At 41.9% G+C, this 17,885-nt stretch overlaps 1 protein-coding gene across 5 annotated transcripts in view; it reads right to left on the bottom strand.

Moving 5' to 3' along the window:
- The window catches only part of rptor (regulatory associated protein of MTOR, complex 1), a 185,568-nt gene that overhangs the window by 20,845 nt on the left and 146,838 nt on the right, over nucleotides 1–17,885 (bottom strand). For all 5 annotated transcript variants that reach the window (XM_005919197.3, XM_005919196.3, XM_042219565.1 and 2 more), the window contains exons 22-26: nucleotides 17,093–17,211; nucleotides 11,024–11,127; nucleotides 9,761–9,938; nucleotides 9,539–9,649; nucleotides 3,689–3,794 (exon numbers count right to left, since the gene is read on the bottom strand). In XM_005919197.3, coding sequence (XP_005919259.1) covers nucleotides 3,689–3,794; nucleotides 9,539–9,649; nucleotides 9,761–9,938; nucleotides 11,024–11,127; nucleotides 17,093–17,211 — 618 coding nt within the window. The remainder of the gene's footprint in view (nucleotides 1–3,688; nucleotides 3,795–9,538; nucleotides 9,650–9,760; nucleotides 9,939–11,023; nucleotides 11,128–17,092; nucleotides 17,212–17,885) is intronic.

The raw sequence follows: 17,885 nt of genomic DNA, 5'->3' as shown, positions 1-17,885 counted from the left end.
ATGTAGTCTGTCCCGCCTTCCTCTTGCTTTTGGCTGAATCAGGGAGCCTACAGCTGTTCACTGTTGGGCTGGGGTCAGTACCTACTACTGCTCGATACTCAGGTAACTTTTCTGCCACCCGAGAAGCATTTAGGAGAGTTTATGAGTTGGGCTTTCGGTAGTAATTTTTGTACCTATTGAGGTGTTAAATTTTCACAGTGCTTTTACTTCTACGTAGCGACTCATCATTTCTGGCCTTGGCTCTCCATGAAGCTTTCTTTTAAACTTTTAAAATGGCAAAACTGTTAACAGCTCGATTCCTGCCATCTTTTTTCCAGTTTTTGTATCCCAGAGATCAGCGTGTGGTTTTTAACAAATAAACTTAAAAGATTTCTCTTGCAGATTTTTCAAATTCTGCCTCTGATCAAAATCAGAAGCATTTTAGTACAAAACAGAGGAACAAAATAACATAAGAGCTACAACAAAAAGGTTTATTTAAAGGTCCATTAGCAGTGCACACTTTCTTAAACTGACTGACAGGTTTTGTCATGTCCAAGAATACCAAAGACACCAGCTGAGGGCCTCAGGACTCTCTCAGTGGTACATTATTGAGTTTTGTGTTCGTGCAAATTATTATTTTGTCCTCTAAGTTTCTTAAACACACTAATGCAGTTCATATTTCCATGCTCTGTCAGCAGATTAAAAAGAAATGTTCAAAGAATACAGTTTAATTACTAGTTTTTAATTGTATAGGATAATAAAGGATAATAAAAGGTACACTCAGCGCAATAATGTGGCTCACTGACACATTTCTAATAGCTTTTGGAAAAAGAGAAATTTATGCTTCATGAGGTTTTGCATCATAGCCTGTATAAATGGCCTGGCTCTCATAGACTCTACCTGAGTACCCAAAGCACTTTGTACAAGTTGAGTTTTGAAAGTGTGAACAATAAGTGAGAGGTTAGTCTGGCAGCACACCCTGCTTTATCACCTTTTTTCCTCTGAATGGCTCCGTCATTTACCAAATCACCATGATACTGTATGTGACAGGAAAATAAAGTCACAGATCATAAAATCAACTCAAGTGAGAAGTAGGGCCATTTTCTCACAGACTTTTATACAATCAGACTTCTTTTAGCAACCAGACGAGTCGCCCGCTGCTGGCCACTGGAAAGACTGCAGGTTTTATGCACTTAACTCTATTTTATTTGACTTTATTTATTTTAAAAACATACAGTCTATGCTTTGGGTGCACACATTAAATACTGGGCTGTAGTATTGCTTGGTGAACATAAATTAAATACGGAATCGGGGCCGAGATTCCCAACACAACACAAAGGTCAAGTATGATCTGAACTTTATACTTTTAACAGTAGTACTGAGAAAAAAAAAATTAAAGACAAGTATTTGGTTTTTAAAGTATTTGTATAAGTTAAAACAAAAAGCAAATAAAGTTTCCTGGAAGACATTTTCAGAAGTAGAACGTGGAATAAAGGAAAAAAAGGACAAAGCAGAGCCTGGCCATCGACAGGAAGACTTGAGGCAAAGAAGGAGAACAGAGCAAAACATGGAACGGTCGAGGCAAAGAAAACAGTGGAGTTGTGTACCCCACTGGCAGGTTTCGCTGCGAGTAAAAACACGTTGATAAATCTGATGACTGCCTCACTATATGTTGTCATGGCAACAACACATGCCGGCTGCCGACCCCGTCCTTGGCTACACGAACTCACTCCCGAGACCGCCGTAACAAGATGAAGAACAATGAAGGGGGATGGATGCAGCTGTGACGGAGGGAAATGTAGTTGGAGGGAGAAGCTGCGGAGGCCGGTGGTTAAAAGCCGGCCGAGATCATCATCACGACTCGCTTTATGTGCACGAAGTGTGACATCACAGTAGATACAGAGCGACTGTAAGAACAGAGTACACCTCAGAAGTGCACAGTGAAGTGGGCAGACTTTGCACCGCCAACAAAAACAACAGTACAAGTCAGATCAGGTTCACAGGCTACAGAACATCGTTTGTTCTCTTCTCTCTTTGCTAGCTTTGCTGCCTCGTTCTCAACTCCTCCATCTTCCTCCATCGTACCCTCCCCCCTCCTCCTCCCTCCTTCCTCTCGCCTTGGTTCTCTCTCTGGAGGGATTCGACTGAATGAGGGCAACCCTACTACTTCTCTCTTTCAGAAAACTGCGAGGGGAATTCAATGATTTAACGAGAGCGGGATAGACGTGTGCGTGAGCAAGCCTCAGCTCTGACGCCAATCGCCTCGTGACTGTGTGTGTGTGTTTGTGTGTGCATGTGTGGAGGGGGCTGCCGGTGACGTCGGGGGTGTTAGTTATTCTGTTTGAGAGCTGCTCAAACTTCACCCGGGGAGTGTGTGTGTATGCTGGCACTGGAGCCTCTTTAATGTGCGAGTGCATGTGAGGGGAGACCTGTGACTCACAAAGAGGACGTCTCCCGCTGTGAACTGATTTCAATCAATCCTTCCATCCCTGCGAATCATTTGCAAACTTGCTCACCTAAAATTTTTGATGCATCTTGATGTTTTTCGGGGACAGTCTGGATTTCACCCAAGTTAGCCTCATTAGGGCTCCGGAAATAGTCAATTAGACACGACTGTCAGTCACTAGTAACAGTTTAATCAACTAACATAGGGACTATTTTGTCCTTGGGTGTTATATTACCAATGAACCTTTGTTAGAAAAACAAACAAACAAAAATAACTTCCATAAACAGCCGCTTTATGCAGATGTGATAGAAAGTGAAAGAAACTGCATCAAACAGCTGTGCAGCAATGACCTGATGCTAAAACACAGCAGATAAAAGAAGTTGGTGCCAAGTTAAGAAAGTATCAAGTAATCCTACACTACATGAAGAAGTGAAACACCTTTTTTTTTTTTTAAACGTCTGCAGTGTTTCTACAAGCAAGGAGGAGGTGAAAACGAAGCCGTGTTCCTTTGTGAGATTACGACCTCGGCTGCTAGTTGATTTTAGCAAATTCTGACCCTATTTACGGTGAAACAGATGATAAAGCAGGATATACTTGAGCACAGGCCAACCTTCTGACTGTGATGATTTACTCAGTCTAGGTGCAGTCACTTTTCTCTCCTCTGCTCTTTCATCATATGCACCTGAGCCCATCCCTACATAATTTGTGAAGTCCTCTCATTACAATACCGCTAAAAATCAAGCTTCCCAACAATCAGTAATGTGTGTGAAAAACACAAAACATGAATCTGGTGAGAATGGCAGAATAATAATCACCTCCTGGCAGAGAAACGGATGAAACAAAGAGCAGCCGACAGGGAAAAGTGCCGTTGGAGGCTCTGTCTGGACAGTCTGGATTTCACCCAGATCCTGCTCTCATTAAGGCTCCGTAAACATTCAATTACACATGGCTCTGTTAGAAGCTAAGTGCTCGAGTGAAGTGACCGCAGAGCTCGTGTATGTCGTATGCTCCCTAACCAAAGTCACTCTACCTTTCAAAAGAGGAATCATTTAATGCAATACTGAATAGGATGAAAACCAAGGAAGAGATTTTAATAATTAATTTAATTTCCAGTAATATCTGTTCATTTCATTTGAACATCTCCCCTATGAAAATCCTCCTCAGGACATTAAGACGATTCTTTCTTCCAGGCAGCGACGTGAAATATAAATGTGTTTAGAACACATTAGAAGAAGAAGAAGGTCTTTTGTGCACATTACTGACCTCTTTGTATGATGCTTCGACTCTGCCTTCTTACGCGAGCATTTCTCAGAAACCTCCACTGACGCTCCAACCTCACCTGACTCTCCAGGTCGTGCTCCTCGGGGATCTGCGAGATTGCATGAAAGAAAAGACAAAGAGAGAGAAAAAGAGATTTACAACTGCTCTCCCCACCTGGAACATTTCTACAACGATAAGCAAACAAACGAATAAAAAATTCAGAGGGACAATATCGAATTACTGCCGCAATAAATCCATTTTTATTGAGCCTTGAACATTGACACTTTTGCTGAGAGTACATTTAAAATTTCAAAGTTGAAAACTTAATTAAATCCTGTTGTGCTCTCCCCCACATTCAGAGACCACTGCACCAAATAACAGATGAAACCATTATAATCCCTCCTTCGCTGATACAGCCTGGACTCTTCTCTGGATAATGGTTACTATCAATGAAAGGAAAAAAACCTTCTAGTTTCTATTCTGAGTAAAATTTAAAGAAAAAGAACAATTTTGTAGATTTTCCACACCTGACGTTTTTACTTCCCTCAAGTCGAATTAATGAAAATTACAAGATAGAGTTTAATTTGCATTGAGGTAGATTTTCTAGAATATTGCAGAAGCAATATGGTCACTTGAAATATTAATATCAACCCTGTTTTCAGTTAGATTTGTTCTCTTAACAGCTTCTGTAGTTAGCAAAGGCTCAACATTTTAGGTTTCTGTGTGCCAGATGATTAATGTAGCTCAATGATGGTGCTATCTCCATGTCAGCAAGCTTCTGTAGTTACCTGAGAGACACAAAAAGCCACAGGAGTTCACAAAGTTAATTATTTTAGCAGCCAAATTATCTACTAAAAATCTAATATTAGCACAGCTATTTAGCCAAGGGTCAAAATACTACATTTTAGTGTATCCAAAGATGATTTAGTCCTCGTGTCTATGCTCTTATAAAGATAATCTTATAGTAATAAATTTAATCTTAACTAGAATTTGCAGCTCATGGAGAAATTGCAGTTGGATTGTTGATACTGGTGGATTTGTCCTGTGGCTGGTTGTTGGTGTCAATAAAAAGTAGGAGGTAAATAGCTTGCTGTGTACCTAATAAAGTGACACACATTGTAAATGTTTATGTTACCCATACGGTTACTACTTCTCAGATTTGTTTCTGAGATGAAATCATTTAATACATGGATGCAGCAGCTTGCTAACTAAGTTTGCATTAGCTGCTAGTTTAGCACTCAACCTCTCGTTCAAATATGGTCTCTGCAGACTATTAAAAACATAATATTGACGGTTCAGTTCAATACAGTTTTATTTATACAGCGCCAAATCACAACAATAGACCCTATAATAATACATACAGAGAAAAACCCAACAATCATATGACCCCTATGAGCAAGCACTTTGGCGACAGTGGGAAGGAAAAACTCAATTTTAACAGGAAGAAACCTCCAGCAGAACCAGGCTCAGGGAGGGGCGGGGCCATCTGCTGCGACCGGTTGGGGTGAGAGAACGAAGACAGGATAAAAGACGTCTTGTACTGGTTTCAGCACGCTGCAGAAACCAGTAGGTTATGTCACAGCGGCTACCCCCATCCATCATTTATTTACAGAGTATGTATTTCCTCCTTGTGCTGGCAGGACTCAGTGCCCTGTCAGTATAGCGAGCTTTAGAGATACACATGTTCCAGTGAGGCCACTAAAACATGGACAAGATTATTATAAACCTTTTGATTGATTCGTAGTTTCTTAAATGTTAAGACTTTCCTTTCAGAATCTGTGCTCATTCCCATAAAGTTTTTCAACTTCACAGGAAAGCCTGAATCGCCTCGGTGCAATGTTAAGGGACGCTCATGCGATTACCAAGATAATGAGTCCAGGTATCAAGTTCACTTTATGTAATCACATCTCATCACATCTATTGAGCAGTGGGACAATATTAAAAGTATTAACTTTATTAAGTCTTACGTAACAAAATGGGCCCCACAGACTTTGCGCCCACTTTATTTTAAGGGAACAGAATCAATTTTTTTTTTTTTTTTTTTTTTAAAACAGGACATTAAATATGCAGAGTTTAATATAAAGCAAGTCTGTGTCATTCTTCAGCGCCATGAATTAAAGTCATAAATTAAACGTTAACTGCGCGGCTGTGAATAAACAACAGAGGAAAACTGTAAATGTATGTGTGTGGTTTTAAATGTCGGGTGCCAGCGTGTGCTTATGAAGCACATTTCTACAGCAAGGCCTCCCACGCCACATGAATGCTAAACAGTCCCCACCCCACCCACCCACAAAGTTATAGTACCATGTTGCCACTGTTCCTGCAATGTCCTCGCCTGGCGTGTGTTGGCTTTTGGAGAAATAAAACACACAAACTGTAACACCTCACAGCGAATAAACAGATTTGTGTCTGTGAGAAAGATGTATGTAGCGTGTGTTCAGTCAAATCATTCATATACAGGGTCTCTGGGGTTTTATGGTTTCTCAGAGGAGGCAGATTTAGAAGTCTGATGTCGACCTGTGTGGAAATCGCTGGCTGATGCTGTCGTTGCAAGGGTTGGTATGCTGCAGCGTGTCAGCTGCTAATGTAACGTATAATGAGACCCTGAGGAGTAAAAATGTGTGTGAGAGTCTCTCACACAATCTCCACACAGCTCTGCACGCTGGGCATATACAGTAAAATCGATAGTGTGTAGTGTAGAGTAAGGCCAAAGTATGTGGACAGCCAAACAGGCTGTCAACAGTCAGCAGCTACCTGTGATTTCAGACCCGGAAACTGTACAAAAAAGATGGATGCAACCGCTGTGAGGTCATCTGCATTTTGGCCACGTCCACGTTAGTGTTTCGGTCTAATAGTGACCACATTGAGATGAAAGGATGGCGCTTGGTTACCAAACTGCATCCATTACTTTGCAGGTAACAAATTAGTAGAATTGACCTCAACCAAAATTAAATCACAAACCTCTCAGATGGTCCAAACAGTAAACCAGATTATTTGTCAGAGGTTTCCATTAAACTGCTCCAAAGGGCACCAACAGCACAAACATGGCAGAGGCCGCCTGTAGAGCTGAAGCCTGGCAGAAACAGCCCCTCTCAATTAAAAACCCAAACTTTGCTTTTGGCTACAAACGGTGGACATTTTAACAGTTTAAGTTTTATGGTGACTGGCTCACTTTTGGAGCCAGCTTCAGAGGACAATTACAGGTACTGTAGTTTTCGGCACTATCACCTTAGCCTCTTTTTTCAGCCCTTGAGGTTTCACACATTTACTTCTCATTGACATTTAGCATTGCATCTTGGGAGTGTTGAGCTGTGCGATGCGATGAACACTAATTTTTAAACTTCAAATCTGTACATCTGAAATGTTTTGGGCTATGCCAGATGAAAGATGACCAGCGAGAACAAATTGTGGTGACATTGTTGGCTGTGTCTGCAAAATGATGGTCCTATTAAAGTGGGGCACTTTTGCCTTTACAAATTTTGCTACTGAGGCTCAAAGCTGGTTACAGATAGAAAGCGACACTTGGTATAAATATGGTGTTCAGTCCTGAAATTTTCATGTTGCCATGTCCTGAACCGCAGAAGTCTGGGAGGCTTAAAAATGCTGGAAAAAATAACACATTAAAACCCCCCCCTTTCCCCTTTCGTCGCACTTTTTAAAGTTTCATAACTGCTCAGTGAAACGTTGTTGGTGTTTGCTAACAAGTCAGCCACTCTAGGTGTACACGACTGAGGCCTAGCTGAAACTCGTGATCACAAAATGACTTAAATAAAATTAAAATGAGCTGGAAATGTTTTTAGGTTTCAGTCTCTGCTGATTTCATCACAACCTGACCTACAGTTATTAATGCTGTCTTATGACTGTAAGCTCTCAAAAAGTTCTGTATTTGTGTTTTACAATCATCCATGATCTCTGAAAAATATGCCCCTGGGAAAAAAAAAAAATTAATATAATGAGGAAAAATAACACGGACATTAAAAGTGATGACTAATAAAATAAGTGTAAAACACTTCAAGACAAAAAATAGGGGACGCACCCTGTCCGTCACCCTGTGTCTGCTGGGAAAGGCTCCACCGAGACCCTGAACTGGACAAGCGTCAGAATAAAGCTGGATTTGAGACAAAGTTAGAGTCCGAGAATAAAAATATGAGTATAATAAGTCCACACGAAGCTGTGCATGTAACCACGGCTCTTTGCTTCTCAAACAAATATGAACCTGAAGCAGAGGACGTGTCTTCTGTCTCTCACGTGAGGAGTCTTCAGCGTCCTTGCTTCTCACAGATGTGTGGAGACAATAACACAAATATACACATTCTTCTGGTGTGCTGCTGACACAGTGATATGATAACCTGTGTGCAGACTTTGAGACACACACACATGGCTTTGTAATGGAGTTAAGTTTTATGACAGCACTCAAAATTTTGCCAACACAGCGTTATGATTTGCGGCAAAACTCCCCTTTACTCCTCCTCCATCATCTACTCTGTGAGCTCGTTCACTCGCCTTCACATCCAGTCATCTCTCTGCTTTTTATCAGCCTTTGTTGCCACTCCTGGCCCCGTATTTCTTTCATCCTATTCATCCCACCACCATGCTCTTCATATTGAGTTTTCTTTCACTTTTAGCATCTCTGTTTTCCTCCTCGCCCACCTCTATTTGCCCCTCAGTGTCTGCTTTCCTTTTCAAATATTTTACTTTCATCATCTTTTATTTTTTTCTTCCTGTGTTCTCTTTCTCCTGTCCTCCACTTTCCCCCTACAACATCTTACATGTTTTGTAAATATTTTTATTTTACTAATATCTTCGTTCTATATCAGCCATGAGCAAAAACGACCCCCAATTATTTTTCACGCACTTTGCAAAGTTTCCATTTTCTCCTCTGTTTGACCCTGGCTCTTTTTATATCGCTTTTCTTCCTGTTTAACCTACAAAAATGTGCTGACACTGTTTGCCTTTTTTCCTGGGAAAGACGACACGTTCAGGCCGTTTAAACACGCGTTAGTTTGATTTAATATTAAAGCATTTCGGTGTTACTACTGTGCCGGGTGAAAGCACTTGTCTTAATCTTAAGTTTCACTCAGGAGGATGTTACATTATGGAGCTCATTATTCAGCAAAGCCATCTCGTACAAACAGCAGGTACTTTCTCTCTCACTGTGATCGGTCCCCACCCTGCTGTTTTCCATAGGACTTCATTACTTTTTAAAATAAATCCTATAACACAGAGTTTATGTCCTCAGACAGCTCAATCTGTCCTCAAACTGTTGCAAAAAAGCACGATAAACACACACCAGTGACACAAATTCACATAAATGTGTGTAAACAGAAAATTATCTGCCATATTGTGCTGCTTTGTTGCTTAGCAACTGACTTAAGCTGATTTTAAAGTGGTAGATGGCTTAGCAGTGGAATACGGAGGAAGACAAGAAAACATTTCTAAGTTCTTGATTTGAAAATGGCGATGTCCTTTCTCCTTTTAAAGGTGCACTAAGCAGCACTTTCTCTGTATTAAAACCATTTTTTATTGTCAGTGTCTGAAAGGGGCTGAGGTCTTCCCCGACTCTCTCGTCGCCTCTAAAGGGGCGTTCCTGGGTGAAAAAACTGCTCGCAATCTGCCTGAGTTAAACTTCTTTCACCATCGAGGTGAACGATTGGAGTGACTACTAATTAGACAGCACTTATAGTCACTCCATTATTGATATGACAGGGCGGTAAATGCATTAGAGGCCAGAGCCCGCCGTGCACACTTCACCAACCATCAGCGACATAGTGATGTGCGATGAGCCAGCCTTTTGTGGGAGAGTAAGCAAGCTGACCAGTTTGACATGTGAGGAACACAGATGATGACACTGACCTTCATGACAGGCTGAGCAAAATACTTGGCGCTCCAGTCGCACAAGCCTGTCTGGAGGGCCGGACTGATGTAGTTCCTGTGACCACCTGGTTCATCGCTGTCTTCAGCTGCCTAAAGAAAAACACAAAAAGAAAAAAAACCTGTGATTTAAAGAGTTAAACGAAACAGAGCGAGAGGACAAGAGTGACTAGCAGCAGCACGGCAGGTTTCATCTTTCTCTACCTGCTCGGGTCCCTTGTCAAACATTTTGCGAGTGCGGGTAAACTGGTGTGAGTGGGGCGCCTGTCCTCCCAGCGTTGGGGTGTAAGGCGGTCGTGTGGCCGGCTGCTCCCTGGTGGGGGGTTTGGGAACGTCGTTGGTCAGACTGGAGCTGCTGGTGCTGGGCATTGGTGGAGAACCACTGAAGTAAAGGAAAAGAGGACAAGAGGATTAAGGGGTCAGTTTACGAATGCACATTTTACGTGCTTTTATTTTTAAATTAGCAGCTGTGTTACATCTAAATGTAACACAGCTGCTAAATCTAACATCGCTTCTGTGTTGTCTAAAGGACAGCTGCTATTTCTTTGCTTTTTCACTCATCTGTAGTCCTCCTCTCACTACTTGCACATCTATTTCTTTAATGCATGGGGGATCTCCTCTAGTATGCGACTCTTAAACTTGAATCGTATTGGAGGACAAAGTTAAATCCTGCAAGTAGAGCCGGCTGTGCATGAAGGCTGTCTTAACGTAGCCAAAAATCCCTCAGACACCTTGGGACGTTATGGTCGAACCTCAGGGCCTCTCACGGGACACGGCCTCGCTCTGACCTGATGAGACGCTTTCAGGCTTGGACAGTACTGAGTTTTCCCAGACTGTTCAACCCAGCTGCTGCTGCTCCTGAGAAATTTTGGTCTGATCCAGAAGCCGATGATTTGCTCTCTGCACAGGTTTGAGATAATGGTGAAACTGCAGATGTGCACATTAAAGTAGTGAGAAGGAAACTTTCAGGTTGTGTAATGTAACAGCAGCTCTGGATTTGCTGCAGAGGCGTGACGAGCGATGACCATGAAAGGGTTTGCAAAGCTGAAAGTTCTGAATTAAAGGGTGGAATCTTTCCTCTAATGCACATAGAAAACTATTTACCATGACAGAAGGGTGTTGGACGCACAAACAAACAAATTGGGAAATTATTCAATCGTGAAATCAAACAGCTCATGAATAATATTTCAATTTTGAAATGCTAATAATTATTTTTCTTCTGAATCTACACTTAATTTTGCTTGATTTTTATATTTTATCCTGGTTCATGCACCATGAATATAATTCAATATAAAATTTAAAGTAACATTTGGCCAGAATCCCATTCGCCTGCTACAAATGACGCACATCGTGATGATTAAATGCAACTTTTTTTTGCCTAACACATGATTCAAATGCTCTGGGGTTTCCGTTTAATGAGTTTTCGGTGTGTCACTGCGTTCATGCATGTGTGAGCTCCGTCCTCACCCAGCCTGGTGTATGTGTGTGCCCTTGCTGGTGGGGCTGGCCGGGGCTGACTGGGTGAGCGATCCTGAGTCCAGGATCCTCTGAGGTCTGGCATTCATCGTAGCCTGAGGGAGAAAAAAAAAAGTCTGTTTATTCTTGTTTCTGCAGATGATCACATTTGGATTTATAGTTTGAAATTATGATATTTCTTCACAGATTTTTCAAAAGCTTTCAGAGACAAATATGCAGAAGTGTCTAGATCAGAAACGAGCCCAAAAATCTGGATAATCTTCCTGCTGTAACTGCATAAAAAGTGCAGGACTTCACAAAGTTTGCTAAATTTCCACAGGTTTATCCCATTAAGTGAGCAGGTAATATAACCTCTTCATTGTGAGTTGTCTAATGGCTGCACACGAGGGAGGGGCAAACTTAATAAAGACAATAGAGGCAAAGCATCGCTGATGAATAGCAGAGCTGTTGTTTACTCGAGCCAGGTGGGGAGAGAACTGTGTGCAGCGTAAATCCAGTTAACACAAGCAAACACATTTTACTACCTTTGATTTGATTTCTATGCTAATTGCAAAATTGCAGTGAGCATCTTTTGCTTCTGTGTGCGTCTGAAAGGCTGAGAGCGAGGCAGGAAAGTTTTTAATGCAAAGACCGGGCCCATAAAAACGGCTGCATCTGTGAGGGGGACGAGACATCAGCTATGAGGGTTAGCTGTTGGCGCTTCATTAGTAGGCAAGTCAAATGAAAGAAAACAGCAGTAAAAACAGCTGGAACAATTATTATGGAAAAAGCCAGATCACTAATGAAAGCAGCTTTTCCACTCATGCACAACAAGATCAATATGATGGGACGGGGCACAAAAGGAAAAGCAGATAAGGAACTAAAGGACGCGCTTATGTCTTTTGCAGAAATTGTGGGGTGGATGTGTGACACAAAGGAGAAACGCATGTTGAGGAGGGCAGCGGTAAGCACACAAACAACAGGAAACCTGAACTGCACAAACAAAAGGTCTTTGAAACAAAAAGCATCGGGGCGGAAGAGCGTTTCCACTCAGTGAAGTAACATGCTCATGGATTATTCATCGGTGTTTGCTGATCGTCAACATGTGGCAAACAAACCAGACGCTAACGCGGGAGAGACATGCAAAACTGCAGCTTTAGCGGGAAACTGGGCTGAAACTGGTGCTAGCAGCTGCACTACTCCACGCGGGGAAACAGGCTCGTTCTCCGACTTAAACCCACTTCCCCCACACTTCCTCTATCATTAATTGGCTGGAAAGCGAGTCAACTGCGCAAACACATTAGTCAGAGGCTGTCGAAGGATACAGCTGTGGAAGCGGATGACAGCTCAGGGAAAAAAAGAAAAGTCTGAATAATCCTGGTAAATTATGTAGAGCTTTCTTACTGCTGGAGAAAGCACCCGACATCGCTGTGACATGTGATGATGAGATCGAACAGCTGAAGGTGATTGAGGGTAATTGAGGGAATTCTTCCATTCAATTGAGGTTTATTTCTATAGCGCCAAATCAAAACTACAGTCACCTCCAGGTGCTCTACACCTGGGTAAAGACTCCAACAATCACACGACCACTGGCAGGAAGGAGAAACTTCCATTTAACAGAACCAGCTCAGAGGTGGCTCAGAGGCAGATAGAGGTGCTGCTATCTGCGGCATCTGTGGTCTATACACATGTGGTGAGCAGAGAAGCAGTACTCGCATTAAATCCCACAGCAGCCTGAGCCGACTGCAGCATAACTAAGGGAAAGTTCAGGGTCCTTTTTTAATCCAGCCCGAATTTACGCTTTATCAAAAGGTTTCAAGTCTAATCTTAAAAAACTAGTATGTCTGTCTCCTGACTGCAAACTGGAGCTGAAAGCCCCGCCTCTCATTCTACTCCAAGTGTAAGCCAACCAGCAGTCTGAGAGTGAAGCGCTCTGCTGGGCTTACATGGTGCAATGAGGTCATTGAGGTAAGATGGGGCCCGATTTTTCAAGACCTTGTAGATGAGGAGAAACTTTAAATTAAACTGTTTTTCACAGTAAACCACTGAAGAGAAGCAGGTAAAGATGATGTTTGGGGGCTTCATTGAGAACCTTAAGTTCTTAACCATAATCCATCTTCTTCTGCTTATCTGGGGCCGGGTTGTGGGGGCAGAGCCTAAGCAGAGAAGCCCAGACCTCCGTCTTCCCGGCAACCTCCTCCAGCTTGTCCAAGGCGTTCCCCGGCCAGCCAAGAGTTATAATCTCTCCAGCGTGTCCTGGGTCTGTCCCGGGGCCTCCTCCCGGTGGGACATGCCCAGAACACCTCAGCCATGAGGCGTCCTTCTCAGATGCCCGAACCCCCTCAACCGGCTGCTTTCGATGTGGAGGAGCAGCGGCTCTACTCTGAGCCCCTCCCGAATGGTTGAACTTCTCACCCTCTCTCTCTTAACCAATAATCTCCTTTCAATACAGGCAAACAACTGGGAGATAAGGACGGTGTTGGATAGTAAATCTTTGCCATTCAAACATAAAAAAAACCTCTGGATTTGTTTCAGATGGATGTGATCCAACTTTATTAGTGACACATCTGTGAAAACGACTGAATGCACCTGAATAAAAGAATCACAATGTGTTCAAAATGTATATACTATTAAAAATCTCCAAGAGTCCCAGCATCAGACAGCAACACTGGACTATAAAAAAAGCATTTAGAGCCTTAATCATCTTGGAAGAAAGTACATTTTAATTAGCTCCTGACCTTGTTTCGCTTTGTTACGAATCAATAACATTTGACATTTAAAATCTTAATTAAAAGAGCCGTTAGCACTTGTGAACTTGAATGAGGGTTCTTAAAATAAGCAGCTGTTGCCGAGCTCTTTGAGAGAGAGGGAAAAATAAAAAGACCGTTAACACCACTGTTTAAAATGTGCACTCATGATATCGTTATAGTCCAGAACAGTCTTTTGCTCCTCCTTCAAATTCTGCATCAAACGCCAAGATCAAATCCTCTTTAATGTCTGTTTTCTATCCTTCTCCTCATTGGAATAAATTACGTTTAAAGATTTGGCCGTCATTGTTTTATTTATTTACAAAATACTTTGTTTTTCATCCCAAATCAAAGTACTTGTGCTTATTCTGTTTAAGGTCTTGTTTTTTCGTAGTCTTTCTCGTCTTTGTTGTGATATTTTGTTACATTTTTGTACAGTTCTGTCATTTCTTCTAAGAATATTTGTTTGAGTCCTATTTACAGGCAGACGTTACATAGAGATATAATACATTTATTAATCTATAACAACTTAAAAGGAAGACATCCTTAGACAATTCAATTCAAAGCTATTTACATACTACAGATACAACATATAATGTCTGAGAAAGTAACATATTACAAACAAAATCCCAGTGATCACAGGACCCGAATTAACAATCACTCGGTGATGGTGGAGAAGAAGAACTTCCTTTGACCAGGAAGAAACCCCCAACAGAACGAGGTGTGGGGAGAGAAAACCTTCAGCCAAGACCAGCTGAAGGTTGAGGGAAAAGAGAAGACTTAAAATTCATGAAAAGGAGCGTCGAGAGACCACGAACAAGGAAAATATGATCTCGCTTTCCAGTTCCTGTTCTTGCTGCAGTTGAGGGCTTTTCACTGAGCTTTTAAGACTGCAAAACAAGGAATTACATTACGAGTAACAACACACAACCTCGTTTCTGAGCATCACTCTGAGACTGCTTCTATTTCTGACAAAGCCGCACAAACTGATGGGGCGTCCTGCACATTTGTTTAATGTGTGAGTGAAAGGACATGCCCTGGCTACTGCAGGGGACCCGATATTATGATATAATATTAACTATTTGTTAATATCTTAGTATTGGAATTTAAAGAAGAGAAACAACGTTCAACTTGTGAGGACGCGGCTTCCCTGTTGGCCACATGTGTTTGGAAAGCCACAAACGAAACAAGCAGCCGATCTGTGCAGAGTCAGGATTGGGTACATGAGTAAATAAATAACTACAAACAACTATATTAGTCAGACTCTGTGGGTTTAAAAATTGAGCCTGTGCAACTCTGTAAATCAAGTCTCAAGTTCACAGCTTGAAAGATTAACATGACTGATAATGATTAACCCTCTAAAGGTGTCGCAAAAGTGTCCCGAGCAGGTGCAGGGCACGCCTGAATCCCGTCTCCTTCCATTCAAGGCGTCTTCCTTGGGATTATAGCATTGCTGAAAATCTGCTTGTTCTCTTATGTTGCTTGTCAGGGACCTAATCTTTATAAATATGACACCACTGTTTGTTAAATTGACTTGAGTGTGCAGGTCCACAATAACTCATGCTCCAAAAATGTGTTACGGTGCTGGCAGAAGAAAACGTCTATTGCATTATATTGTTAATCGCGTCCTGTTCTTTGTTTTATTGCAGCTGAGACGGAAGCCTCGATGCAGAGATGCTGCCTGTGTGAAGGTAACAGAGGGAACAATTGGTGTTGGTGGTGGAAAACACAAGAAATCCTGCCCGAGGCTTAGGATGGGTGGTGGAGTATAGTGGTTATTATAGCTCCTTAAGTTACGGCAGCCTCTGCTCTGCTGCGCTCTGCCAAGCCTCGGGGAGTCATTGGCCCTTAATTGCATTTGCACAAAAGTAATGGCCTTTCGGAGGAAGCAAATGCCAGTGGGAGGGAGGGGCATGTGTGCTGGAAGCTGATCTTTTTCACTGTATAACCATGAGGTGAAAAAGAACTGATATACGGGGATACAGAGACAAAAAGTCAATTATAATATCCTCATTATATTAGACTCCAGAAAATGAGATGATACTCAGTTTTAAGAATTACTTATAACGTGGACAGCGGGAAAAGGAAGAAAAGGCTCAAACCTTAAATTCAAAATGCAGTAAGCAAAAGCTGTAAAACTAATTTCCCCGCTCTTTCTTGAATGCTTGTCAGTGATACACAGACGCCTTTTTGAGAAACAATCAGCAACCTGAAGGGCTGAAAAACGAAGCGGATGCAGTTCCTCTAATGGCCACATGAGGGCGGCTCTAAAAGGAAGTCAATCCATTTAGATCATGATAAAAAAGGCCCAACATTACCGCTTTAGATTTTTAACAGCCTCAATACTTATTCTATGGGTATTTTACATTAAATTAAGGCACATTATTATTTACTGGACAAATTCATTAAAACTTCTCCAAAAAGCACCGAAACCACAAACACGGAGTTCAGCGAGTCGATTAGTGGCTACAGCTACCTGTGCAGGCAAAGCACACACACCTCTAATAATGCCCAGCGCCAATTCACAGGTGTCTTTGTCGATGTTTGTATTCAATCTATGGATGAATACGTTATCCAAGCTTGCAAGCATTAGCTTACTGCTAATTACAACATAGCAACCATCAAAATGCTAACACTGAGGCTTCAGAAAGGGACTCCACAACCAACTACGCTACAGTCACACTGGGGGGAAAAAAAAAAAAAAAAAAACAGTGCTTGGGAACTGAATGCAGCAAGACCAAAATAAGTGTGACCACGTAAAATGAACATGAAATCAGTCTGTTGCCATTTTCAAAGCAGGTCTGGTGCATCAAAACGGCGATAAACCAGCATGAAGATGGAGTCAGTCAAAGCACAAAATTATAAAATATTTCTATTTTCTTGCTGCTTGGCCTAATAATTTTTTTTAAGGACTGTATATTGGAACCAGGATAAACCTGCTTAGCAACCACCCTATTGCAGAGTCGCATCCCAGTCCAACTGGCTGTAAGGTGTCAGCAACCTGTCTGCTGTTGTTTGCAAACCATTATCGACCAGTGAATGAAGTCAGTCTGAGTCATCTGCACTTGTTTGGAGACAGGCTGGGTTCTATTAGACAACTTGTGTAATCATCTTGTGATCAAAAGCAGTAGCCCGGTTCCCACAAATACTTGCAATCTGTTCCCAAACATAAACTAATTCACTGCAGTAGCCGGGAAACCACAGGTCAGGTTTTACTTCCTATTCAAGAGAAGGTTGTTATCCTGTTCTTGCTCTGCTGTGACTGAGCCAAATGAAAGTCAGTCTTTAATACACAGTTTGTGATAAAAGCTTTAAAGACCTGAACATAACGCACCTTGTATGCTATGCTATTGAGGACCTTCATGGCCAGATCTGACACTTCAGGAAAAGGGTCTGCAGCCAGATGAAGCAGCACTCTCCAGATCTGAGTGTAAACACTGTTGAAGGACACGCCTAGAAGAGACAAATAAAACGAGAAAATTCAGCTTGGAAGCAAAGTTTTAAACAACGGACACAAATCACACACATTGAGAAGATTAACACACGTACAAAACACCCACAAACTCATACTGTACACCTCACTCTGATGTAGATCTTATAATTCACTTCCATGTTCATTACAAGAAGAGCTAAGTGCTCATCTCATTAGCTTCATGCTACCCTCTCCGGTCATTTACCTCTCCTGCAGTTATAGGTTTTTTTGGCTGGCAGAGGGAAACGGACCTCTGGTGTAAGCTAATGTACACAATTAATCAACGCACAACACACACGCGCAACAAACAGCTGGCTCTCCGCATCCACCGGAGCTCCACTGCCGAGAACTGTTGCTGTTATCATGAATACAAATGAACAAACATTTCCTGTTGTCAAGGTGTTTTTGTTCACTCGTCATTATTCTTTTCTTCTGCATCGTCTTTGCAGTGAATGTGACAATTTGCTGATTTTCTCTGAAGCTTGTTTGTTGTTCTTTGAACTTTCTCCTCCTTCTGTCATTTTCACAAGAGTTTCTTGCTGACAACAGTTTGTTTGGAGGCACCACCAGCCTGTTGTGTCTCTTTGTGTTAGAATGAACTCTTTTTCTTATTCAAACTCACCCTAGATTGTGAGCCTTTACTTGCTCCTGCATG

This window comes from Haplochromis burtoni, unplaced genomic scaffold (assembly GCF_018398535.1).
Source record: "Haplochromis burtoni strain Fernald_Lab_line unplaced genomic scaffold, NCSU_Asbu1 Contig_35, whole genome shotgun sequence".
In the NCBI taxonomy this organism is placed as follows: Eukaryota; Metazoa; Chordata; class Actinopteri; order Cichliformes; family Cichlidae; genus Haplochromis; species Haplochromis burtoni.
This window is presented reverse-complemented; position numbering and strand designations above follow the sequence as displayed.